The 27,558-nt window shown below is 35.1% G+C and overlaps 1 protein-coding gene across 2 annotated transcripts; it reads right to left on the bottom strand.

Moving 5' to 3' along the window:
- Window positions 1-4,727: 4,727 nt before the first annotated feature.
- On the bottom strand, window positions 4,728-26,950 carry RIOK2 (RIO kinase 2). 2 transcript variants are annotated; one of them, XM_004769954.3, is made up of 10 exons: window positions 26,783-26,950; window positions 23,794-23,932; window positions 22,907-23,023; window positions 20,656-20,831; window positions 17,625-17,713; window positions 15,534-15,725; window positions 13,903-13,995; window positions 12,580-13,101; window positions 10,104-10,200; window positions 4,728-6,011 (listed from the first exon to the last, which is right to left on the bottom strand). In XM_004769954.3, exons 1-10 carry the CDS (start codon window positions 26,846-26,848, stop codon window positions 5,847-5,849), a joined length of 1,656 nt encoding a protein of 551 aa, XP_004770011.1. In that variant the 5' UTR covers window positions 26,849-26,950; the 3' UTR covers window positions 4,728-5,846. The 2 variants fall into 2 exon arrangements, with proteins under 2 accessions (XP_004770011.1, XP_012899960.1); XM_013044506.2 differs by lacking the exons at window positions 23,794-23,932; window positions 26,783-26,950 and adding an exon at window positions 23,143-23,749.
- Between the last annotated feature and the right edge of the window lie 608 nt (window positions 26,951-27,558).

The following is a 27,558-nucleotide window of genomic DNA, read 5'->3' as shown; positions in this document are numbered from 1 at the left end:
TTCTGTGAAAACTGAACTCATTACCTTAACTGTGGCTGGCTGACATCCAGCATAATATATATTTTGGAAAGAATAGCTTAATGTTTTGTTTATGGAGTGAATTTTTCTAGTGGACTTTATAATAATATTTTCTCTTATATAGGGTTATCTAATTATTGGTTCTTCTCCCTCTCCTTACATTTCCTCACAGGAACCATCTCCCATGCCCCCCAACCCTCACCTTCTGCCTGGGACAGACTTCTGTGTGGGACAGAAGTTTATTTTGCTGGGTGCTAAAACAAAAACAAAAACAAAAAAACAAAAACAAACTTTATACAAGTTGTGACTTTATGTGATCAGATTGATTCTAAAAGAGGTGTCTTAACTTCAGCTGAGTCTTTGTTGTATAAAGGAAGGGCATGCTGAGGGATGGGACAGGCTAACTAAAGCTACCTTCTTTTTCCCTTTCTTTTGGTAGTCATATTTCTGGGGGTATGAGTTCTTTGGAATGTTTAAGTCTTTGCAACAGTAATAAGCAAAAGTAATAAGCAAATGAAAACCTAGACTATGAAAAAAATTAATAATATTAGATTAAAACAAACCTGGGAAGAATGTTTACTGGTTTTAAATAAACGACTTAAACCTGAGATTTGTTGATGGATATGTTAGGTTCAAGCAAGCCAGTAATTTCATAGCTCCATATATTTTAGATGAAGGTTTCTATAAAGATTGCATCATTAGTATACTCTTAATTCAATTCAGGCTATATTTATGGATAGCTTACATTAAGATAAAAGCCTTGCGCCCATCCATTTCACACTGTAAACTATAATTTCCATTTCACTTCCTATACAGTTAACTACCAGAGTACTGCACTTAGCATGCATCCTGTTGACACAAAAGAAATATTTATTTTCAAAAATTTGTTTAAAGGAAATAGAAAACTGTATAGAAAGGGCCCCATTTTTCCACAAAATGAAAACTACAGCAAGACCAATTTAGAGAATAATATATTCTTCTCATCTTCTTCAGGTACCTCAGTAGCCTTGAGATCAAAGAAAAAAGTACTGCTCCCTACCCTACTAGCCCACTCCCTTCCCACCCCGCCATGAAAAACCAGAAGTGTTCCACTCAGGGCTTCAGTCTATTGAGATGGGTTTTCTTGGACCTGTGAGAAAAATGAAAGGTTTATCATGGAAAAAACAAATAAAAACCATTTTCTAAAAAGGGAGGAAATTTTGTGGGGGATAGGACTCAAATCCTTGTTCTGGTTGTATGGGACTGTCTCTTCTCAAACCTCCATACCAGGAAGACGAGTTAAAGCTTGTGGCCTTTGGTGACCTTGCAGTTCTAAACCACTTGAGTACTCTGCTTCTTCTACCTTTTGCTTTTCTGGTTATGTATCAATTCCATCTTTTCCTCCCCCTCATTCCCAACCCTATTTACTCCAAGTGACTTTGGGCAAGTAATTTTACATATAAAAATGCTTTCTCACCCCTAAAATAAAAATAAGGTAATCAAGAATCTCTATACTTCTAGTATAATAGGATTCTATCCCAGATTTTCTTAACCTTAATACTTAAGCTGATTGTGCAATATTTTAGCTTCTGTTAGATTTCTTCCAAAAAACTGTCTAACATTGACAAAGTTCCCTTAGTTCTCCCTTCCCCTTTATTATTTTTTAAAATTTAAAAAAATTCTTAACTTTTAAAATATCATCAACCCCAACACGGGGCTTGAATTCATGACCCTAAGATCAAGAGTCACATGATTGGGATACCTCAGTTAAATGTCTGCCTTCAGCTTAGGATCTTGATGTCAGGGTCCTGGGATAGATCCTGTGCCTTGCAAGGCTCCCTGCTCAGTGGGGAGGCTGCTTCTCTTTCCCCCACTGTTCCCCCACCCCCACTCTGCCTGCCCTCACATATGCATGTGTGTGCATGCTTTCTCTCTCTCTCTCAAATAAATCAATCTGTAAAAAAATAAAACTTGCATATCTGCCAACTGAGCCAGTGAAGCACCCTCCCAACACCTTTAAAATCAAATCACTACAGGGCTCAAAATCTACAAATGCTCCTTTTGCGATATATCGAGTTAATTCCATAAAAATTTTCAAAATCATCTTTAATTTGGTCCTTTGCTGCCTAATATCCCTTTCCCAACTATAGCATATTATATTCCTCTTTTGCATGACTTCCTATTTGTAAGGTATTTTTCAGTCTACTTATTCAAATAAATCTGTCTTCCCCACAACTCTCCAAATTACTCTAGCCTTTCACTTATCCACGGTCTTTGAAGTTCCTCAGCATGAGATCAATGATACCAGGCTCTTTAGTAGAGTCTACTTTGTACCATCATGTAATTGTTGCATATTTATTTTTGTCTCCCCAAACACAGCAGAGGCCGTCAACAAAAATTTTATTTTAAAAAATTTAATCTAATCTAAATTTAATCTAATATCTTTAGACAACATCAAGCATTTGCAAAACTTATCTGAACACTGTATTTTTTTTCTTTATGTAAGCCAAACCTCTTACTCAGAGTAAGGATTTTTTTTTTTTGACTCATTCAAGTGGTTACTTTTTTTTTTTTTAAAGATTTTATTTATTTATTTGACAGAGAGAGGTCACAAGTAGGCAGAGAGGCAAGCAGAGAGAGAGAGAGGAGGAAGCAGGCTCCCTGCTGAGCAGAGAGCCCGATGTGGGACTCGATCCCAGGACCCTGAGATCATGACCTGAGCCGAAGGCAGCAGCTTAACCCACTGAGCCACCTAGGCGCCCCAAGTGGTTACTTTTTTTAATGGAAGCATATAATATCATAACAAATATTCCAAGTAATATATTTTTGTGTTACAAGGTATACTCCTATTTATGAGTTAAGCTACAATAATTTGATTGTAAATGGTATATAGAATGCTAATTTTAATGTCATTATTTATATTAAGGTAAAAGAAAAATTATATTTAAAAAATAACAGTATTAGTCACTCAGTCCAAGTGTTGTAGACTTTGGAGTTATTTCCACACTCCCAGTTATAAAATAACTGTGTAAGTCACATTATGAACTTTACCTCATTCCCAGCCTTCTACAGTTGCATAGGATGGTTGAGACCTTCATACAGCAAATCAAGGTCAAACTAAGATATGGTCTGATGCTCTCTATGGAGATATTCTGAAGAAAGATGAAAAACAGTGGAGATGGTGAACCTTAACCACCAAGAATATTGCATGTGACTTGAAAATATCTATACCTCAGGGTAGTGCTTTCCCTGAGAACCTGATGAACTCATCCCTCCACATTGTGGAAGTGTCTGATACACTTCTAAGGCAGCAGGTTTACGTGGAAAGTTCTTTAATTAGGTAACTCTTCGTCTTTTTCTTAAAATTTATTGCGTACATGACTAAAAGACGGATTATCTTCTGTTTAGTACCCTGTAAAGATCTACAGGGTTCTCTTGAAAGCTTTTTAAAGATAGCCAGCCAGCTACGCACCGAAGAACAGACCAATGGCTAACAATGTCTGTTATTTAAAACAAGTATAAACGGCATTATCATATAGGAAAAACTTACTTAATAGGAGTAACAAGTAGAGGATGAAAGCCTACAAGCAATGCATTTGTGCATCTAGATAAAACAACACTGAAAGGTTCATGGTCAAAATTCAATGACCTTGGAAATAGGGAAGGTTCCTCAGGAATCCTTCTTTTGGTAACTTGAAATCATTTGAGCAGTACTTTCTAACATACAGCACGTTATCAGGCACTGTGCTACGCTCCTTACAGGTGTTATTTAATTTTTACAATAACTCTAATACAGGCATTATTAAATGTCCTTATTTCACAAATCAAAAAAGTGAGGGTAGAAGGCACTTTAAGTTTGGGAAATGGTAGAACCAGTATTTAAATTTGGAACTCCCATGGGATGCCTGGGTGGCTCAGTGGGTTAAGCCTCTGCCTTCCGCTCAGGTCATGATCTCAGGGTCCTGGGATCAAGCCCCACATCAGGCTCTCTGCACAGCAGGGAGTTGCTTCCTCCTCTCTCTCTGTCTGCCTCTCTGCCTACTTGTGCTCTCTCTCTCTGTTGAATAAATAAATAAAATCTTTAAAAAAAAAATTTGGAACTCCCAGACTCAAAAGTGTTTTAATAGCAATCACAGTACATGTCTTGACTGTATTAGCAGTGCACTTCTATTTTATTTTTGCTCATTATTCAGTACGGGTGTTTTAAAACACGAGGGTTACATGCCGATAAGGCAAACTGACTTCTAATTGATAGCTACTCAAAAATATCTTTTAGAAATTGTCGTGATTACACACTGGGTCATTTGTTTAGATTTGTGCATTTGACTAATTTGTTCTGAAAACCACAGGAAATCTCAGGCTATTAAGAGCTATTTTTACTTGCCTTCGATGTTCCTTAAGTAGCAGCATGTTTTTTATGTAGTAGGTACTCAAAAGTAGACTCCATCAACTCAGTAAAACTGAGGGTGAAGTCATATAGTTTTATTTTATTCCCAGTTTACCTTTGACATTCTAACTACAGTATTACAAGATAAATATTCTATGGTTCTATTAAGCTGTCTTCAACACCATTTTATTCTATTAAAATGCTTTAAAATAGATTTATTTAGTAAATGCTTTAAAGGCACACCTAAAATTCAAAGCTAGGTAAACACTTCAAAATTAGTGTATTTTTACACTACAAAATTAGTTAATTTTTAGAAGAATTGAATTAGACATTTTCTTGCATCTCCATTATTAAAGGTAATTTATTAGATGATAGGTCTTGCAAATAGTAGAATGAATTTTACAAAGGTGAAAGGGCATCTGCTGTCTTTATCATTCTTGAAAATAAATCCGTTATTTTTATCACAGAGCCAAGTAATTTTAAGATCGTCGGCCAGGTGATTGTGGAGTAACACTGCCATCTAGTGGCCATTTTTCACCATAGGCGATGCCCCTTTTGGCCCACTGGGCAATGTTGAGGAGACTTGAATTCATCATCAGGTACACACACTTTAGCACCCATCTTCACATCTCAGTGGATCATGAAGTCTTTGAGGGAGGAACCATGTCTTATGTATTTTCTTTCTTTCCTGCGCTAAGTATTTGCTACTGTCAAATATTTCTTTAATGTTTAGGACCCACCCAGCTAAGTTTTCATTCCTCATCCTGTCTACCTCCTCACACACCTAACTCTTCTGCTTAGGCCTCCATAAAAACTGGCAAATGTGGAAACTGTGGTGAGACCATGGCAACTTTTTGTTCTCATGACTGCATTACCAATGTAAAATGCAGAAAATAAAATTATGCATTATGTGGCTGATTCTTAATACTGGAAACTAAAAAACATAGATTACAGTAAATTCTTCTAGTGGTTAGATGGAATGCAACCAAATCATTAGAACAGCAGAAAGATAAACATCGTTATAATTTCATTCTAATACAAATTCATTACACTTTAAGGAATGTTTATAAAGTGCCAGGCATTGTTCTAAGTGCTTTCTGTGTGTTACCTTATGTAGTCCTCAAAACAACCCACAAAGTAGTTAGAACAAAAAACAACAAAAATAGTGTTTTGTTTTGTTTGTTTGTTTTTTTTAAATACCCAGATATTCCTAATAAAGATTATTTTGAAAAACAAATTTTGGCAGATTTACCAGTCACCTAAAATACTTGGAAGAATTAGATTGCTTTAGCAGAATTACGATAATTATTCTTTGGAAGACACGTACTAAATGAATCAAATAAATAGGAGAAAGAGAGTTTATTTATCTATTTATATATCTGTCTTGGTCTAGAAAAGACTACAGGGGGCTTAAAAAGGGATCCTAATAACTTTCTGAAAAATATTTAAGATCTTAAATATATTACTCTCCCCAAAAGTTGGCTGCTTCTAAGCTTGACTTAATATTTTGCATGTTTTCTCTTCGTTGTTTTGTAAATATATTTGCTTCTCCTTTTTGCAATCGACGTCTGATAGCTGATTTTTGCTGTTTCGTCAACTGACGTTTCACCTTCTGTTTCACCACTTCCTGGAAAGAGTTCATGAGTTAGTATTACTGATAACTGACCACTCTGATAAGGAGTAAATATTCAATAAAACAAAGATTTACATTGCTAATATTTTTTAAAATTTAAGAGCATGAATTTCTTGAATTCCAAATACTGACAGTCCTATATGAACCAACAATAAAATAAACACAAACTAATGGTTACAAAATAGGAGAAATTAAATTACTAACAGAAATACAGATTATAGCAAAAAGTAATACGCAATTCTTTGACTAACAAATCTCCATAGTGCCACCTAGTGTCCATCAGGAAAACTGAAACCAAAAATGGAAAACCAAAAAACCCAAGATACTGTTTCTCTGTGTTCAAGATAAAAGTAGAAATGGCGCTGCAGTAGAAAAGTGTGTTGGAAAGCATTCACAACTGGTCAAAATGTATCCAAGAGTCTTTCTAACTTCAGGTATAGGGATGATCTGATGGCAGCATTTACATGAAAAAGTCTTTATACAATTCTTGGGAAATGTAGAATAATTTCTCAATATAAATTTAAATGATTTCTTGTTAAGACTCAGGCTCCTAGTGTCACTTACAATATGAATAAAAAGTTTGAATATTCTGTTCCCAATAACCTTTTCTTCATCTGTAGCACTACTGCCTGCTTTTTAATTGTATATGACCTTGTATCATCCAACTTATTTCCTATAAAAGAGATACTGCAATGGTTGAAGCAAGAGTCTCTTTTTAATATGCCTCACCCTAGGCTAGGCACAAAAAACCATTTATTAAATATCTGTCAAGTTAAAAAATTAAAGCATAACAGGTAAAAAGGGGCTAGAAGAATTAGTCTGCCTAATAGACTGTTTCTTGGGTTGTATATGTGTACTATAAAACTTTGGACCAGGTTAGTTAAATGGAGACTTTGCATTATTTAACACAGTTAAGGACACTACACTCAGTCAACAGGCTTTAAACAAGTTACCCTTCTTAATTTTAGTCTTAATGATTCTCAATGGGAAAAAAGGCAAGAGAATAAAGGATAGAAACAGATGGAAGAATCAGAATTCAAGTCCCTGCAGAAAACCCCTTGAGATGCAGTCACCCAAACCAGTAAGGGAGGAGATTTAGAAGGAACTGGTATCCCAAAGTTTCAGAACTGAAAGCTGTAGGATTGGCTGAAAGTTTAGATTAAGTGTGACTGGCCCCCAGGATTCTTCGATACCCTAGGAAGACTAGCAAACTATCATAACCTCCTCACCCCAACAGGAGACCAGAATCCTGAATTAGAAAAGCATCTTCTTAACTACAACAAGGACAAAACAGCAATACCTTCAGAATTCTGAAGGAAAATTATTCCCAAACCACCACTCAAACACTTAAGCTCCCAATCAAGTATTAGAACAGGGTAAGACATTTTAAGCAATAAAAAGTACTGACCCTCCCATTCACTCATGTAATTACTGGAATCTGTACTGCCAAATAAAGAATTACACTAAGTAAGAGAAAGACATGGAACAGGAAAGGCAACCAATAATAGGAAACTAAGAGTCCCAGGAAGACAACAGTAGAACATGAACCACATCTAAAAAACTACAAGAGTTCACAAATGTCTCTAGAATATTGCCAAGAAAGAAAAATCAATTTCTTTTCCAAATGTTCTGCTTGAATTTTCCCTTGGTTTTTCACTTTGATGAGACCATAGGATAATCATACCAAGAAACTGAAGAAAATAAGGAGATAAGATTACTATGCATGCACCTACTCCTGATCTGGAATAATTTATGAATCCTACAAGGTTAATTTTTCATGTTAAAAATGGGAGAGAAAAATCTCGCTTACTACATATTTTTTTAAAATGAAGAAACACAAAATAAAATACTTGTGTATTATTAGAGTACATTAAAAAATTAACAAAAATCATGCACTTTGTTGATTCCATTGTTTGTTTTGTTATTATTGGCCATATATATTTATTAAAAAGCTATATACCTTAATGTTTAATTAGAATTTGTTACATATTAGGAAGAACAGGGTTGAGACGTGGCAACTGCCAATAAACAGAGAACTATAAAAGTATTTATATGAAGAAAACAGATCTTACAATTATAGTTTCAAAGAGCACAGAGAAAATCTTTTACCAGATAGTGAAACAATAATCATCAAATTAAGAGAGGTAACAAAAGGGGTTACTGAGGCTGGGTGGTTCAGTCATTAAGTGTCTGCCTTTAGCTCAAGTCATGATCGCAGGGTCTGGGATCGAGCCTGGCATCAAGTCCCGCATCCAGCTCCCTGCTCAGCAGGAGGCCTGCCTCTCCCTCTCCCATACCCCCTGCTTCTGTTTCCACTCTTGCTTTCTCTCTCCTTGTCAAGTAAATAAATAAAATCTTAAAAAAGAGAGAGAGAGGTAACAAAAATTGTTTTCTCCTGATCTTTTAACAAAATAAAATGTGACCTCAAGGAAAACAGTGTGACCAAACTTCCAAAAGAAAGAAGAATTAAGATGATCAATTTGTTTCCAAAGACTACAGGGTAACTTTTTGATCAAACTAGGCTTAAGATATCTTTTTTCTCATTAGAAGGCAAATTTGTATTTTATAATGCAATTCATTCTGGTTTGACCCCATTTTAACCTTTAAGTTCCTGTTAGCTATAAGGGAAATGGGATAAAGTCAAAACAACCTAAAGATAATGTTAGTGTCATCATCTTTGTATACAGAAGACAGCATAACTTAGAATTTAAGAAAGTAGCATTAATTAATAATCTAAACTTTATATGCAATTGCTGGTTTTACACCACTGTAATTACATAAAAGCATTTGTTTTTGATCTGAGAAATCAAAGAAAAAAGGGTAAATAAAACTCATTAAGTATAGAAAATATCAAGCCAAGGGTGAACAATCAAAGAGTATGAGAAATTCTTTTCCTTTTTAAAAGATTTATTTATTTACTTGAAAGAGAGAGTGGAGGGGTAGAGAGAGTGGGAGAGCCTTAAACATTAAAGACTGAGTAAGAGCCTGACTGGGGCCTGGGACTTGATCTCAGGACTCAGATCAACACCTGAGCTGAAACGAAAGGTCAGACACTCAACTGATGGTGCCACTCAGGCACCCCTAAAAAGTGTGAGAATTCTTAATAAATACAGGTTGCTAATACTTAAAGGAAGACTTTTGTTTTTTAATATAATTAATAGGTGTTTCAAAAATTTCATAGATTTAAATTTTACATCCAGAATATCAGGTAAATTATAAGGCCAACAATAAAGAGTAAATACATTTATATGCATATATATAATATATTATAAATATATGTATTGATTTATATATATATAAATATATAAATATATATATATATAGGCCGCCCCCTTTCTAACTTCTAAACTGATTTTCTTTTGTTCATTTTAAGTTATCACTAAAAACTGGTTTCAATGGTATTTAACTTCATGCCTTTAAGCATTAGGAAAATACACCAACGATGTAATTTTATTTCTTTCCCTAAAAATTGACTAAGGAGGGGTGCCTGGGTGGCTCAGGGGGTTAAAGTCTCTGCCTTCAGCTCAGGTCATGATCCCAGAGTCCTGGGATCGAGCTCTTCATCGGGCTCTCTGCTCATCAGGGAGCCTGCTTCCCCCTCTCTCTCTGCCTGCCTCTCTGCCTACTTGTGATCTCTGTCAAATAAATAAATAAAATCTTAAAAAAAAATTTTGACTAAGGAAATAAAACTTCCTAGAGGGTTCCCTGCAGAGAAGGATGGCAGGCAGTAAAGCTCCTCAGAAGCTGGACTATTTGTGTTCACTCTCCTGCACAGAAAATGCCCCTTAAGAAATTGTTTTGAACACAGCTGCTAATTGTGTAACGAAAAGTTATGATACCCAACATTTTAAAATCACCTATTTTTCTCCTTCAAAATTAAAGAACTAGCTAGTGAAACTGGTGCATCTTTGCACTTCAGCTGCACTGCTGTCACTGGGTAACCCTGAGCAAAGTCATGTAACCAACTGGGCTTCAAATTCCTCATTATTAAACTGCAAAGACTAGACCATATATATGAGTGTCTACAATCTGTCCATTAGGTTAGGTTATGACCTAATCAACACTTGGAAAATGCTGAATAGTTACCTGAGGAATTGTTGAACAGCTTAAAACACTGCCCGCAGAAGTAACACTCAGAGTTCTTGTTCTGCTCTGTTTAATATCTTCTGTATTTTCTTCATCTCTAAAATTAAAACAAAGTCACAAATTATCCAGTTAATTTTTTATTTAATTATGGCAATTAACTTATATTATTCCTACATTATAGTAAAACCTAAAAAACACACATGCCAGAAAGGTCATTATATTTAAAATTTCTGTGTAGGTAAAACTATCCACAATTCAGCCCAATTTATTAACACTTCATTTTTCAGCATTCAAATAGTCACTATCAAAATTGCAAAATGGTAGAATGTTTCAGCCACAAAATTTGTTATCACGTCCCCACAATTCATATCTTTCCCACTAATCATCTCCATTTCTTTCACTGAACTTTACCAATGTCTGCCTCTTACAATGTAAATCCTTGTAAAACTTTCCTGCCATCTCCCAGACAACAACTGAGGACACTATCGTAGTCTGCTCTGTTAAGGCAGAAAACATGATGGAAAATAACTTGTTTTACACATGCTCAAAGTTTTTATGTATACAAGGTATAAGAAATTCAGACAACATTAACCCCTAACAGTATTTTTCATCAAAATGTTATCTTGTTTCCATTCTGAATAACAAAAATTTTGCACAACATGTGTTTAAAGAGAACAAATTACTCCATACTAAAACTATTAAACCTATGTAGATTTTCTTCTATTACTTACTCAAACTCCTCAGCCACTGCCACCCTTGATTTGAATTTAATTTTACAAGCTTACTATTTGAGTGGTAATAGCCCTGAGATTCTGGATATGGTTATACAAAAAAGGCACAAAATTTTTGTGTTTTGCTTCACAATAAAACTAAAGTTAAGACAGCCTTAGCATGTAAGCCTGAACATGTACTGAGAAATGCCTAATAAATACTATTAATTTAGTTTTGTCATATTACTATTTTGAATAAAACTCCCATTTCAGGATAAAGAAGATGTGATATATACAGATACACACACACACACACACACACACACACACACACACAAATGGAATACTATGCAGCCATCAAAAGAAATGAAAATCTTGCCATTTGCAATGTCATGGATGGAACTAGAGGGTATTATGCTGAGTGAAATAAGTCAATCAGAGAAAGACAATTATCATACACTCTCCCTCATATCATACGATATGAGGAATTTGAAAGGCAGAGTAGGGGGTCTGGGGAATAGGGAAGGATAAAATGAAACAAGATGGGATCGGGAGGGAAACAAACCATAAGAGACTCTTAATCTCACAAAACAAACTGAGGGTTGCTGGAGGGAGTGGGGTGTGGAAAGGGTGGTTGGGTTATGGACATTGGGGAGGGTATGTGATAGGTGAGTGCTGTGAAGTGTGTAAGCCTGACAATTCACAGACCTGTAGCTCTTGAGCAAATAATACATTATATGTTAACAAAAATAATTTAAAAAACCTCCATTTCATTGAACTATAGTTATTTGATTCTGGATAAACTATTCCAAGTCTAGAAATTAAATTTTTTATATCTTTTGCTAGTATTAATATTTACAAGAAAAAAACTCTTACAAGAAAAATAATATATAACATTATATAATCTTAACTGTAAATGAGCAAATAGGGATACAGGATTCAAAGTACCAGAGAAAATTCACTATAAGTAGGTATTTTAGGAAGAGAGCATATTTACTGCATATTTATTGGACTACACATAAATCAAACATACATTAGATGTAAAATCACAAAAATATCTGAACATTCATCCATCTACAACTTGTTCTATTTATCAAGATCAATTTGAGGAGCCTGGGTGGCTTGGTGGGTTAAGCCTCTGCCTTTGGCTCAGGTATGATCTTGGGGTCCTGAGATTGACTCCCATATTGGGCTCTCTGCTTGGCGGGGGGCCTGCTTCCCCCCTTCTCTCTGCCTGCCTCTCTGCCTACTTGTGATCTTGCTCTGTCAAATAAATAAAATCTTTAAAAAAAAAGATCAATTTATCAACTATTTGTAAATAATTCTTTTAATGTAATTGGTTTGAATTTTAAGGCAGAACTGCTTAAAACTGACATAATAGGTTGCAAAGGGTAATGTGAATTTTAACAACAAAAAGTTATTTGCTTTCATTATTTACATGTAATGGGGAAGAATTAAATAAAATCTTTAAAAAAAGATCAATTTATCAAATGTTTGTAAATAATTCTTTTAATGTAATTGGTTTGCATTTTTAAGGCAGAACTGCTTAAAACTGACATAATAGGTTGTAAAGGGTAACGTGAACTTTAACAAAAGGTTATTTGCTTTCATTATTTACACATAATGGAGAAGACTATAACTCTGTTACATCATCAAAAACAAACAAACAAACAAACACACCCACTCATCTACCAGCCCTGAACAAAGTATAGGTATCCACATTAAAGTTAAAAAAAAAAAAAAAATCAATCCACAGACATCTATACCTGAAAGGCCTGATTTCTTTGTTTAATGACGACAAGGCAATCAGATGAGGGCATACATCTTCATATTCTTCATAGCCCATGCAGATTCCTCCTTGACCTGCTTTACCATTTTGCCTGGTGTCATTTTCAGTTTTGTTTTTCTCCTCAGAACACTCAGTTACAGAACTGTTAACAACCTGCTCTTCTATTTCTTCTAAAGCTTGACTTAATTCAGGTATTTCAAAATTGTGTGCATCAGCACTCTCATCTGACAAATCATCTTCCTTTATTTGCTCAAGATCTCCAGATGATTTGCAACAGCAGTCAGCTGTTTCATCTGTAGAGTTTGGATCACTATGATTTTCTAAACTATAAACCTTTGCTTTTTCTAACATCTCTTCATCAGAATGTGAGAATTCAGACTCGTCTTTTGTTTCAGTATTTTTATCATCTGGACCTACTGGATGAAGCAGTTCATCATCTGCTTGCATTTCCTTTGTGTAGCCACTGGCAGAAACCTCTACATCAAGAGAGTCTTCCCTCCTAGGAAAAAGGAATGACTGCTTAAGTAATAGGGAAAAAAATGTACCTGACATGGGTATTTATTATTCTGACAAATTATAATCCTCAAATGAGTTTAGTAGTTTGTATGCTTTAAAGATTATTCTTTCCCTAAAATCTAATACTTAGTTAGGTATTCAAATGTAAAAGATACAGGCTTATATTCATGTAAGAATAAAGTGACTATGGAAAGCAATAAATACTAGTAGAAAGTATTAACATTTATTTAATGTATTAAATAAATAATATTTATTTAATAAACTCACTTTCAAAAGGGGCTAAAGATTTCTTCTTTTAAGTTATGTCAATCATCCCAAATCAGAAAACTGTATATTAAGTATATAAAATAAATGGGGAAATTTTGCTTTGAGAATTTATATATAATTATTTTCCATAAATCAATTAAATACAGTTTCTCTTCTGAACAAAGGAAAACATAAACCCCAATGAACACTTGACTTGCTTCCTTAAAAATGGGTTATTCACTATTAAGCTGCACTTTGCAGTAAAAGTTTGAGAATTTGTAAGAAACTAGGGATGTTCCTCCCCTAAATCCAGTAACATTGCCTTAGTAGACCAAAGGTAGAAATTTTCTAGTGTTTAAGTTTCATTTATACATTAGACAGCAATGATACTCAACAATGATGATACCCACAATTATTATAATGTGCTGGAGGTCACTATTTGGAAATTTTTAAAATGAAACTAACTGTTAAAACTCTTAGAACTAAATAAATCAGGTTATTTAAAGTTTTATCATTTTAAACAAAGAGGAGTACAAACCTGATATCACTAAAAGTTGGATAAAGCTCACTTTCATAGCTGAAACGTTTCATGAAGAAATCTCTAATGCATTTAACATCTCTGTCAAAATACCTGTAAAGGCAAGAATCATTTTTTTACATATAGCCTGTGTTGCTCATGTTTTTCCTTATTAGTCAATGACAATATCCTTAATATGACACTCTTAATCACCGTATGAAAAAGGAGTTACTCATGAGAAGAAAATAAAAGAAACAACTCAGTTGCCAGTGTGTTTGAAAAATTAAAACTAAAAGCAGAGAAATGAAGAGGAAATAAAAGCTGTCAAAGGGATTAAGTCCCTATAGTTAGAAAATTCAAGGTCTTCCCATACTGTAACAGACATACTAAGAGAAGATAAGATGTATATGAATTTTAGGAACGAAGATTCTGGATCTGTGGTGTGAGGGTAGATTTCCACTTTTCCTTTTTAATTTCCAGTCTGTCTGGTTATACTTCTCATCAACTATACCAAGAGAACCTAGTCAACTGCAAAAGCTAAAGATAAAATAGGTTAGTGACACCTAAGAAAAACTTTGGGGACTATTAATTATGTTATGTTTATATACCTTTATTATCTGTTAGCTAATTTGCAACAGCCAAGAGAGATAAATAATACTATGGCTTATAAATAATGATCTGAAGACATGTTAATCTGGTCCAAGTGTAGAAGGACCTGTGAATATCACATTGCTTTTTAGGCCACGGTAAAGTAGTAAGAAGAGATTAAATTCTCTAGGTTCCTAAATAAGGGAGAATAAAGAAACAGGGTACTGTGGAATTGACTACCTGCTTGAATATTAATTAATTAATATTTTAGAAAAATATGAAGTCTGGAAACAGAGATAATGCCACTCTTCTTTCCTTTTAGGACACCAGAGGGAAAAACCTTAATAAAATTATTTTAAAATTATATTTTTATATATGTCTATGTCTCATCTAACTAGATAAAATCTCAAAATCTTCAAAAGCAGAGATAGGTGTTATTTATATTTTAATTATTTATTAATTTATATCTTCTTAATTTCTGGTGTTAGCACAACTTCTATACCCCAGTACTTGTCCATTAAATATCAAGTTAAGGGAAACCTGGGTGGCTCAGTTGGTTAAGCAGCTGCCTTCAGCTCAGGTCATGATCCTAGTGTCCTGGGATCGAGTCCCACATCGGGCTCCTTGCTCAGCAGGGAGCCTGCTTCTCCCTCTGCCTCTGCCTGTGCTCTCTCTCGCGCTCTCTCTCTCTGGCAAATAAATAAATAAAATCTTTAAAAAAAAAATCAAGTTAAATCACACTGTTTCCCTATAGAATAATGCAGCCTAACATTTCAAATGCTATGATTTGTCATCGTTTCTTCCTATAATTCTGGTGGTTCCTGGATGTTCCTTCATTGTGAATATGTTACCCCATATAATAAAAATGGTGATTAGTCAACATCCAAAAATATTTTAACCACCCAAGCACCTAACAATCTATTAGTAATTGTTTGGTTGGGAATACTCTTTAAGTTTATATTTAAATGAACATTAACACATAAACACACATAAACACATAAAACACATAAACACATAAAACACACATAAACACACCCATATCCAGAATCAGTTTTGGCATATACCATTCAGCATTGGGATGAGAAGTTGAAACCATCTGTGGAAAGTCAATCATGGTGATGTGGTCATCTTTATCCAAAATGAGATTAAATTCATTGAAATCTCCATGAATTAGTCCATGATTTGCAAGTTTGACGATCAGTTCCATAGCTTCATCATATACTGATGCAGGATCTTCAACATGGTGTATCTGACATCTCAAAGTATGAAAATAGGTTATTTGTATTTATTTACGATTTTCATGAAAGCAAGCATGTATGTGTATTAATATTTCCATTCTTTAATTCCCTAACAACTTTTTCTTCATTTCTATCAGCATACAGACATAACAGTTCCCACTTATTATTTTTTTTCTTTAAAAGAAGCCATCACTACCTCAATTCTGTATCCTCTATCCACTATAGACTTTCTCTGATAATTACAGCCAAACTTCTCCTCATTCTTCCCTCCCATTCTAATGAAACCATTTCAAACATTTTCATCCACCTTGTTCCAAAGAAATAAGTCTGGTCAAAGCTACAAATCACTTCCATGTTGCTAAGTCCAGTAGTCATTATTTGGTCTGTCAGTTAAACTCTTCACCCTTGTTGAAATACTTCCTTCACTTTACCCTTAGTATACCAACTCTTCAGGCTATCCTCTTTCCATATTTATTACTCTGGCTTAGTCTTTTGTTTGACTAATTCTTCATCTTTCCTTGACCTTTAAATTTTAGCACTCCTCAAAGGTTATTGTTAGGAGCTTTTATTTACAATCATTTTTGGTGATCTCATTCAGGCTCATGGCTTTACATACTATATATATACTGCTCAATCTAGACATCTCTGAACTCTGAGGTTTCTCAAACTTAACATCTCAGTCCCACACTGAACCTCTGATTCTAATTCACCCTCTAACTCCAAGCTGCTGTTTCTATAATCTTTCCCATTTCTGTAAATGAAAACTTTGTACCTCCAATTAATTTGTTATTCAGGCCCAAATCCTTGGTATTACCCTTGACATTCCTCTTCCTTCATATCAATATCCAATCCCAAACAAATCATGTTGTCTCTACCCAAAAAATATATCCAGAATCTGAACACTTTTTATCACCTTAAAATCTACAATTCTGATCTAAACAACCATTATCTCTTGCCTGGATTATTACAATAATCACCTAATTTGTCTTCCTAATTGTCCTTATCTCATTTCAGTCTATTCTCAAAACAACAGCCACAGTAATTCTATTAAAATAGTCACACCATGTCTCTTCTCCAAAATCATCCATAGCCTCCTATCCCAATCAAAATAAAAAAGCCCTTGTCCTAACTATTACTACATTGGCAATGACACTGCAATATATAAATGTATAAAATCAACACGTTGCGCAGTTTATATTTATATATCAAATGTATTAAAAAAGAAATTAAAAATTCCTTGCAATGGCCTTTAAAGCCTAAATGATCTAGTTCCCAGCAGCCTCTCTGATCTTATCACTTGTATTCTCTGCCCTCACTCACTTAACTGCAGCCACACCAGCCTCTCAACTGGTCCCTGAACATTTAGGCATGCTCCCATCTCAGGATTTATGTAGTTGCTGTCCCCTCTCTAAGCTATCTCTTAGATAGCTGTATGGTTTTCTCTCTCATTTCTTTAGGACTGTGCTCAAAAAACACCTTATCAATGAGACTCTTCCTGCCCATTTATGTGAAAATAGCAGCTTCCTCCACCTGTCCTCCTTACCTGCTTTATTTTTATCCACTGCATTGTCTACCATCTGATAATCATACATTTCCTTAATTAGCTATTTATTGCATGTCTCCTTCCAACAGAATATAAGCTCTACAGAGATTTTGTTTTGTTCACTGCCGAGCCTCGGTATATCCTAGAATAGTGCTTGGTATATACTAGATTGTTACTAAATACTTGTTGAATGAATCACAGAGATTACAAAATCCATACTGTTAGAATGAAACTGAGTTTTTAATTTGCATGAGACTACAGCTTTCTATTAATTTATCTCTATTAAATATTCCATTTAATTAATAGACATTTTGAAAACTAAACCTTACATTTATTTATTAGGATCCATAGTTTCCAGAATAATAAATACTTACAGAGGATAGCCATTTATGAGTTCCATGACCACAGCATGGCGATTATAGTCAATTGGTTTTGGGACTGGGAATTTCCTCTCATACAATGCCTGAAACATACCAAAACAGGTATAAACTAATGAAGACGTCATTAATTTTTAGGGAAAAATAGAAGCAAAAATACTGGCTCACAAACAGAAAAAAACACACAAGTCTTTACAAAATTACAGTTAACACACGCTTATTTATGTATGGCTTATTCACAGCAAAAATGAACTATACATAAAACAAAATTTTAAACCAGTTTACTTAATTCACTTTTTCACCAAGCATTAATTTACTTAACATTTACTGAATATTATACATGGTGTTAGGGTTACAAAATTCAGTGTTAAAAAGTCTGTCCCCAAGAAGCCTACAGTCTCTTAGGATATATCTTCTTATTTTGTTAAATTTTTGTCACTAATTGGGAGTGTACTTAAAAATTCATGTGGAGGGTGCCTGGGTGCCTCAATTGGTTAGGTGTCTGCCTTTGGCTCAGTTTGTGATCTCAGGGTCCTGGGGTCAAGTCCCATATCGGGCTTGCCTCTGCTTGGTGGGGAGTCTGTTTCTCCCTTTCATTCTCCCTTTGTACTCTCTCTCAAATAAATATATAATCTTTAAAAATTTACATGGAAATAAGTTGTAATTGGGAAATTTATGCCCTCTACAATTTGGAATGCTACTATTTCAATGTAGGCCTTTGTTACTTACACCTATTTGCTCCAACAGTGGTTCTAGCTTTTGCCACGATATCTAACCTTTACTCTGTGTACCAATACCAAACTTAAATAGTTATGTCAATGGTCCATTGAAGAAAACCTACAATGTTGTAAGTATTGATTTCAGTCTGGAAAACTTTTCCTGGTTGTCAAAACTCTCTTTAATCTACTTATCCAGTCCTAATTTTTCCAGTACTCTTTAATAAGCACTCTGGAGTACACACAGAATGGAGTACATTCATGTCTTTGCCCACAGTGACTCCTCTGCAAAGTAGTCTTACTATCTTCTCCTTAGATACAAATTATATGCATGCTTCATGACTCTACTCAACTTCTACTCACTTTATGAAACCTCATTATCAACTATTCTAGTCTACAGAAGTTTCTCTAAATATAAGATGTAATTTAATTTTTAAACTATTCTCTCTCTCTATATATATATAACATATTTGTGTTGTGTTCCTAATTTTAAGACACTGACTGCATTACTTATTTCTTCGGTATACACACCTTCACCCCACTGCATGCCAACTACTTAATACAGTGGTAGGCATACAACTGGTATTTAATATATTATCTATTAACAGGGTTAGTTTTAGAAAGCTGTTTACTTCCTATCTTTTTTGTGAGAGGAACTGAATTACTTCTCATTCCCCAAAGGTTTTTGTTTGTTTGGCTTTAAATAATTTTTTTTTCTCCCGATGCAAATTCTTTTGAACATGCCTTGGCAGCTCAATAGCATATAATTAATCTTAACTATTGTCATAGTGGTCTAACCCTTGCACTATGGCTTAATTGTTTAAGGTATCACCTAATCTTATTTTACACTCTAGGAAAAAAAGAGAATAAATTTAAGAAGCACATTTATGCACAACTTCGTTCTATTCTAGTACCTTCAAATAAACATCTGAGAAAACACCTAGTGCAGTTTTGGGAAAATATGTAACAATCCCTACCAAACTGCCTTCTTACTGATTGTTTATCATTGGCTACAAACCATTAGTATAAGACAAGAAACATCTATCATGTACGTACGGTATCAGCATCACTTATATTGTCTTGAGAATTCTCCCATGATTACTAAAAATTTAAGCACATGAATTAAAATAACCTACTCAAAGAACACTCCTAAGAGTTTCATATACTGGTCATATACTAGAGTGACTCCCTTTTTTTTATTTTTTTAATGTATGTATGTATATATGTATGTATTCTTAGTAATCTCTTTATCTAACATGGGACTCAAACTCACAACCCTGAGATCAAGAGTTGCATGCTCTTTCAACTTAGCTAGCCTGGTGCCCCTAGAGTGACTTTTAATAAATCAAAATTTTAAAAAGTGAAGATAAGTAGTAATAAATAAACACTATTATTTTGGAGAATAATAGCAATATGATACTATTTTCTGTTTAATTAAATGTTATTGAAGATATTTAATTTAGTTATTAAAGATATTTAACAAATCTTGGGGCATTTGGGTGACTCAGTCGGTTAAGCATCTGCCTTCAGATCAGGTCATCATCTGGGTCCTGGGATGGAGCCGCAGGTCAGGCTCTGCTCAGTGAGAGCCTACTTCTCCCTCTCCCTCTCCCTTTGCCAGTCCCCCTGCTTGTGCTCTCTCAATCTCTCTCTCTCAAATCAATAAAATTAAAAATAAAATAAAATAAAAAGAGATATTTAACAAATCTATCCTGAACTTAATTTTGAAGGTGAAAGGTTAAAGGCTAAAGATTTTTACCATTCCTAATATGCTTGCATATTTGTAAATCAACATTTCTTTTCTATTACATGAAGGAAAAACACTAGTCAACTTACCCGAGACACTAAGGTTTCTACAGATAACTACTATAGGTAATTCCCTGGGATTTTCAATTAGAGACAAACGTATGCATATTTATGTATACTGAATAGATATACATTCACACAAACATCTGTGAGGCAATTACATCATTAATTATTAAGTTTATTATTAAATATTTAATAATTAAGTATTAATTATTAAATATTGTTAATATTGTAGAATATTATCTCATATTACAAGATAATACTTTATTAATATTGTAGGACACATTTTGCCTTGATTTGCATTAGTAACAATGAAAAATGCCTTCACATCAGAAAAAAAAGTCACCAGAAGCACAAATAACAGAAAAAAGCAATAATTAAAAGTAAGTGAAAGAATTGGGACTGGGGGTAGAGAGATGTAGGGGCAGCAGACTGATAACTGTCATTACATCTTTTCAACTACATGTATTATTTGGTTAAGAAATATAAATTTATTGACCAAATACCTTCATATAGGCAAATTCTTTCATGGCAGAGAGACGAGATAAATAAAGCCAAGACATGTTATGCCTGTGTTTATGATAATCACGTTTGTTTTTCAGATTTCGAAAGGAGGTTCTTCCCAATCTGTGAAGCTTTAATGCAAATTGCTGCCCCTCTTCATTTGCAACAATGTAAATATCTAGAACCAAGATTTAGAAAAGAACATTATTACACTATCATTCCAAAAAGTTCATTTGTAATTTCCAAACTTTGATTTTATTTTTATCAAATTTTCTTTCCTAATAACCAGGAACATTTACTACTCAGCAAAATTCTTTCTCTTAAATACAATGCAAAATAAGATGACATATATTAATATCTGATACAAAAGAAAACAGAGATGTGGTGTGTCAAAGGTTACTGCTCCCAAAGGTGCTCAATACTCAGTTCAATTTAGTGGCAAAAATCTCATTGTCCCTTAGTGTCCTACATATATGAGAAGTGATTTAATACCTTTTTTCAACAATATGAAGCTCAATCTTTCTACTGCTTCAGTGAATAATATTCAATGGTTAGAATATAATCCCGTAGGGGGCCTAGATGGCTCAGTCAGTTAGGTGTCAGCCTTTAGCTTGGGTCATGATCCCTAGGGTCCTGGGATTGAGCCCTGCATTGGACTCTCTACTTGGTGGAAAGCCTGCTTCTCTCTCTCCCTTTGCTGCTCCCCCTGCTTGTGCTCTCCGTTAAATAAATAAATAAAAATCTTAAAAATAAAAAAATATATATAATCCTATAGTAATCAGAATGGAGATCTTCCCATAAGTATTGCAATTATCAAAAAATAGTTGCTATTTGAAATCCTGATATTTAAAACACGTCCTAATTATTCATGAGAAATTTTAATTATCACACATCAAGAAACTGTCTTTCACATTGGCAGGATTATAAATTAGTGTATACTTTTGAAGGGAAATTTGGTACAAGTTTCAAATGTACATAACTTTTGCTCTAATAATTAAATTTCTAAGACTGTATTTATGAATTTATTTGCACATTTGGATAGAGATATGTGCAAAAGGATGTATACCACATCATTACTTACAAAGGACAAGATGAAGTAACATAAATGCCCTAACAAGTGGGACTGGTAAATCAATTACTGATTTACTAGGTAAAACTCTGCAACTATGAAAAAGACCCATCTGTTAACATGAAATGGTATCAGAAGTGCATCAAGAAGCATCTGGCTGGCTCAGTCAGTACAGCACAGGACTCCTGACCTTGGGGTTGTAAGTTAGAGCCCCAGGTTGGGTGTAGAGATTACTCAAAAATAATATATATATATATATATATATATATATATATACATATATATATATACGGCCATCAAGTGGAAAAAATCTAGGTGTAAAATAGTTAAGTAATATTTGGTTTCACCTGTGATTAAAAAATATGTGAATGCATATACATATATCGTCAGTACCTTATGTACTAGTATTAACAAAATATATCTAGAAGGACATATAAGATATTATTCAACAGTAACAACTTTGGGAAGAAATAACAGCAGATTGAGACCTGGGTTAAGAGTAAGATTTACTTTTTATTGTACTTTCTTTTGTACTATTTATCATTCCCATGTAGTGAAGTTCTTAAAAAAAAAAAAGCCATTTTTTAAAAATAAAAAAATTGGACATAAAAAAAAGAGGCAGCATATCTAAGAAAAGGTGTTCATTACCTCATTTTATACATTTCACATAATAAATTTCTCACACACACACGCACACACACAATGTTATAAATATAACAGTGCTAAATAGCACTCCTGCAATACTTATTTGCTCAATGCTATTTTAGAATGCTTTTTTCTGTGTTTTACAAATATCTAAGTTTACCATATTTCTATGATGAAAAATGTGCTTGTGGCTTTTAAATATTCACTGTCTTCTAATACTCCTTTGTGTTACACATTTTAACTATTACAAATATCCATTTACCATATATAAAACAAAAGCAAAAAAAATATTTGCCAAAGATGTCAGTCATTAGAAGAAAATTAATTCCTGCTACAACTGAATTTTCAGTGACAAACTTATGAAAAACAATAACCTAACCTAAGGGTAATTTCATCATCTATATTGTTTCCAACCAACTTTTCAATTCACTGCTCAGTTGGAAAAGATGGAAAACTTAAAAAATAATGCTTTCTCAGGGGGAAATATAAATAGAAACTAGAGCGAAGAAAATGAGTTCAGTAGTACTGTTAGCACTTACCAGATTCTTTGCCAACACCCATCTGGTTTCCAACAGACTCAACTACCTGTCTAGAAGAAAGTGTTTTCAAAGCTAGGTAATCATAGCCTGCATTTGTCAATCGGTAGCCCTGGACAGCTAGACAAAATAAAACAAAAAAGACTGTGTATTACTTACATTGTACAATTAAGTCACATTAGTTCAAGTCAAGAGAAGAATTTAAACATAAGATATCTTAGTTGGAATGATTAGCTTACCCAGTCTTTAGAGTGTGGCATTTCTTCCTATGATTTGTATTTTTTTCTCTAGAGCAGTGTTACTCAAAGTGTAACTCACAGACTGAGACCAGTCTCTAAATATTTGTTACCTGTCTGTGATAAGACACAGAAACTGGAATGAAATGGTTACCTTTAAGAAATTTTTATATCACTTAGACCAAGTTATTTTGTCTTCAACTCTAGTAAGGAATTTGTGCCTATATTTTATCAGTTTTTAAATTTCACTTTTCTAGTAATTACTTTTTTATTGTTATTTTACTGAAGTATGGATGCATGATGGGTTGAAAAAAAGAAACAACCCTCATTGCAGACGGTTTGAAAATTAATGCTTTAGAGTAGTACAGTACAATGTATTTGCCTAAGATGGTGGCATTTAATTCCCTCCTACTTGCTCATCTGCCAATTAGAACTTGTTAATCTCCTAACAGGAGATGGAGGCTATTTCTCTACTCTCTTTGATCTGGGTGGGCCCTGTCAATGCTCTAATAGAATATAGTAAATGTATGCCACTTTCAGGTCTACAAAGAGTACTTTGCTGGTTTGGCAACTTTCACTTTCCACCTTTTGAAATGCCTGCTCTGGGGGAACCCAGATACATGAAAAATCACAAATGGTGCCATAAATACTTACTTTTGGTACGCTCCCAAGCTATGAGTTTATGTTTCACTAATTCTCTTAAAACTTTATTACAGCCACCATGTTTAAGGCTGGCTATAGAAGCAACTAAACTGCATGGAACTATTTCATGGTTCTTCATGCCCATTTCAACCTGAAATTAAAAGAATCATATGTAATCATAATCAACATAGAGCTGTTGTCTACCTAAACTTTGCTAATTAACTTCTTCAAATTTCTCTAACCATGCACTTACCCAGCCAACTCTGAGATGTAATTCTAGACATATTTCTAATCACAATCTGATTATATAATCACAGATATTCATATTCTGCCTCTCTACTAAACTCTAAGAGTAAAAATTGCAAGTACTTAACAGTTACTGATGTGGCAAATACTAAGATATTTGTTGACATCTAAATATTTATCTTTAAAAACTATACATATTTCAGATATTTATTAAGAAGTTATTTACTATGAAAGTATCATATGCAGCCATGATGGAAGATTTAAAAATATATAAAAATAATCCCTACCCCTGGGGAATTTATTATCTGATTGTGGAAATAAGAACCTAGACATCTAACTTTATTAGAAGACAAGAAATGGAAAGAGCTAAAAAAGAAGTGACTCAGGGATCAGTTGCAAAGAAGCGGCACTTGAGATTGACTTTTAGATGCAGGAAAACCAAAAAAACACACAACATCAGAGAATATCAGAGAAAGACAAAAGATTTGGACATGACACACAGGCAAGAAAATATAAAGCACAGCAACAGCTAGGAGAGTGCTACCTCAGATGCGATGGCAAACAGAATTCGTGAAAAGATGCTTGAAAATGCTTTTGAGAAAGGTATGGAAGGCCTTGAAATGTATCAAGGAGTTTTAGATTTCTTGTTGAGGAAAACTGAAAACCCCTGAAGGTGTTTACACAAGGGAGATACATGAACAGAGATGTTCTAAGGACATTAATCACAACTCAAAGTTCTGGAAGGTCTTTCAAACGAGGATGTTTAAGGTAATTTGGAAAGATGTATCTATACTCAGTAATGAAGTCATAATTAAAGGGTAAAGTTGTCAATTATTTGATAGAGGTGACAGATAAAGCTGTAAAGTGGATGTGATCATCAAACAAGAGATAAATGGAAGACAAAGGAGGGCTGAGGGACAGAATTTTGGGGGAAGTTCACATTAAAAGGTAAGGGCAGCTAGTCAAAGTATGATTATTGATATAGGAGTGCCTGAGAAGTAAAGAGAGAGTCAAGGAAAGATGACTGCTGATACCAAGGATGGTTAAGATTCAACAGAGACCGAAATATATTTAACAAGTAGATCATTTATTGGTGAGCTTCAAATAAAAAAGTTAAATATTGCAGAGATAAAGGTTTGGAAGATAAAACTGGAACTGTTATGATGTCCCAACCAAAATCTCACACCTTAACTCATTCCCTTGTTAGCCTCTAATACTCTTTCTGACTCCCCTGTTTCTGTCCCACATTAGGAATAAATAAATGTGGTGAGGAAGCAGAGAAGGAAGGTATCTTTCATAAGTGACAGTAGGTGTTTAGAGAACGTGCAGATGAATTGAGTGCCTTCTAAATTTCATACTGAATTTGAATTTAATATTTTAAGTATTGCCTATTTACACAAAAGATATCAGCTTCTAAAAAATTCATTGTTTTCTTTTTTTCAAGATTTTGTTTATTTGACAGAGAGAGATCACAAGTAGGTAGAGAGGCAGGCAGATTGAGAGGAAGGAAAGCAGGCTCCCTGCTGAGCAGAGAGCCCGATGCGGGCGGGGCTCGATCCCAGGACGCTGGGATCATGACCTGAGCTGAAGGCAGAGGCTTTAACCCACTGAGCCACCCAGGTGCCCCTCATTGTTTTATTCTTGAGATGACTAATCTACATGTTGTTGATCTTTGTGCCATAAGACTACCACTATTAAAATCAGTTTTTGTCACTTCCCCGGTTAAAACCTTCAGTGGCTCCCCTGTATTTAGAATATATTCCAAATTCTTTACCAAGCCTGCGAGGCTCTATAGCACATGATCTGTCTCACCTTGTCCAATTTCATCTCCAACCAGTCAACTTCTTGCTCACTATGCTCCAGCCACACTGGCCTTTCCATTCTTCAACAACGGTTTCTAGCTCAGCTGTTCACTTACTACAGCTGTTTCCAAGCCCACTGGATTACCTCCTTCTCATTCAGCTCCCATTATTTCCCCCTCTCCCCTGCCAGTCTTTCTTTCATTTGGCAAATATTTATTCAGTACCTACCAAACGACAGGAACTTTTTCAAAAGGCCGTAACACTTTGGCTACAACACTTAACAGACAAGATTCTTTCACTCTGGCAATCTTCTCTGACTGCACAATTTAAAGATGGCATTCATGCTCCCCAGCCCAAAGGTGCAAAGAGTTTCTATTGTATTCTCCTCTTTATCACCTTCACAACACTTATTATCAGATACTGTCTTCCTCATTTATTGACTCCTTCACTCGATGATCTATTACCCACGTCCTGTATCCCAAAATTGTTACTAAAATCCGGACAAGTAAGTGTTGACAGAATGAAACCGAATAAAAGCTATGTGAGGGAATCTGTGAGGGAGGAACTCAGTGCTATCAATTCTCAGGAGCCTTCTTCCACTCTTCCCGGGGCGGGGGCGACGGGGGTGGGGGGTGGGGGGGTAGGTGTCGGAGGCCCAGGGTCAAGAGAAGCGTTCCAGGCCACTGAGATGCCAGTGAAGCTCTGGAGCACAAGTCGGGGAGCAGAAAAGGATGGAAATGATGAGAAGAGAGGACTTTGCTCAGTTTGGGGGAAGACAAAAGCTTCCGAACAAGGGCTCTGAGAAATCTGACCGTCGGGGTCCTCTCTTCCTCATTCCCAGCCGGAGTCTCCTCAGAGGGCCTACAGCGCGCTCAGCTCTCAGCCGAGTCGCAGAAGAGAAAAACGCGCGGTGGGAAAGGACTGCGGGCAGGGAAAAACAGCGAACTTCTTACCGCGGTCAGGACCCTGAAGTCATCCCGGCTCATATAACGTAACTTGGCTACATTCACTTTCCCCATGGCGGCCCGAGACCAAGCCAGGAAACTCCTTCACTACAGCTGGAGAGCACAAGGTAAGCGTGTACACCGGCCTCTCCGATGCCTCACTGCCGGCTGGTGGCTTGCGCGTGCGCAGCTCCTCCCGGCAGGTCCTTGTTAATAAACAGAAGAACTTTTTTGTCTGGCTGGGGAAAATGAAAGTCTGGGTTTATGATGTATGTAGAATGGAACAACACAGAAATTTTTTTTTTGTAAGGGGATTTTTGTCATGTAAGTGAGCGGATTTTGAGTGTCTATGATGTTATTTAGTTTTTCATATCTGTCAGGACTGGCTGCGTAAAGGACGCATTCCGCCTGGGAGAGCAGAACCGTAACAAATGGGAGGAGCAAATTTCATCCCCAACCAGCAACTCCTACTTTAGGCAAAGTGAGTTCCAACAAGAGTCGGGGGTGAAATGAACCCAAGAGCGTCCAGATACACAAGGCGATTAAAAAATAAAGGGGCGCCTCGGTGGCTCAGTGGGTTAAGTCTCTGCCTTTGGCTCAACTCATGATCTCAGGGTCCCGGGATGGAGCCCCCGCATGGGGCTCGCTGCTCAGCAGGGACCCTGCTTCCCCCTCTCTCTTTGCTTGCCTTTCTGCCTACTTGTGATCTCTGTCAACTAAATAAATAAAATCTTTAAAATAAATAAATAAAAGCTAATCATATAGCTAGTCCCTTCCCTAACCAC

The sequence above is a fragment of the Mustela putorius genome, unplaced genomic scaffold (assembly GCF_011764305.1).
Source record: "Mustela putorius furo isolate JIRA1106 unplaced genomic scaffold, ASM1176430v1.1 tig00537350_pilon_pilon_pilon, whole genome shotgun sequence".
Lineage (NCBI taxonomy): Eukaryota > Metazoa > Chordata > Mammalia > Carnivora > Mustelidae > Mustela > Mustela putorius.
This window is presented reverse-complemented; position numbering and strand designations above follow the sequence as displayed.

Excerpts from the sequence above, each read along its gene's own strand:
- RIOK2 (XM_004769954.3), bottom strand. The coding sequence starts at position 26,848 with ATGGGGAAAGTGAATGTAGCCAAGTTACGTTATATGAGCCGGGATGAC. Across the intron at positions 17,714-20,655 it reads AAGAATTTGCCTATATGAAG|GCATTGTATGAGAGGAAATT; the intron begins GTATTTGGTCAA and ends GGTATGTTTCAG. Across the intron at positions 13,996-15,533 it reads TCTCATCCCAATGCTGAATG|GTATTTTGACAGAGATGTTA; the intron begins GTATATGCCAAA and ends TTGCCTTTACAG.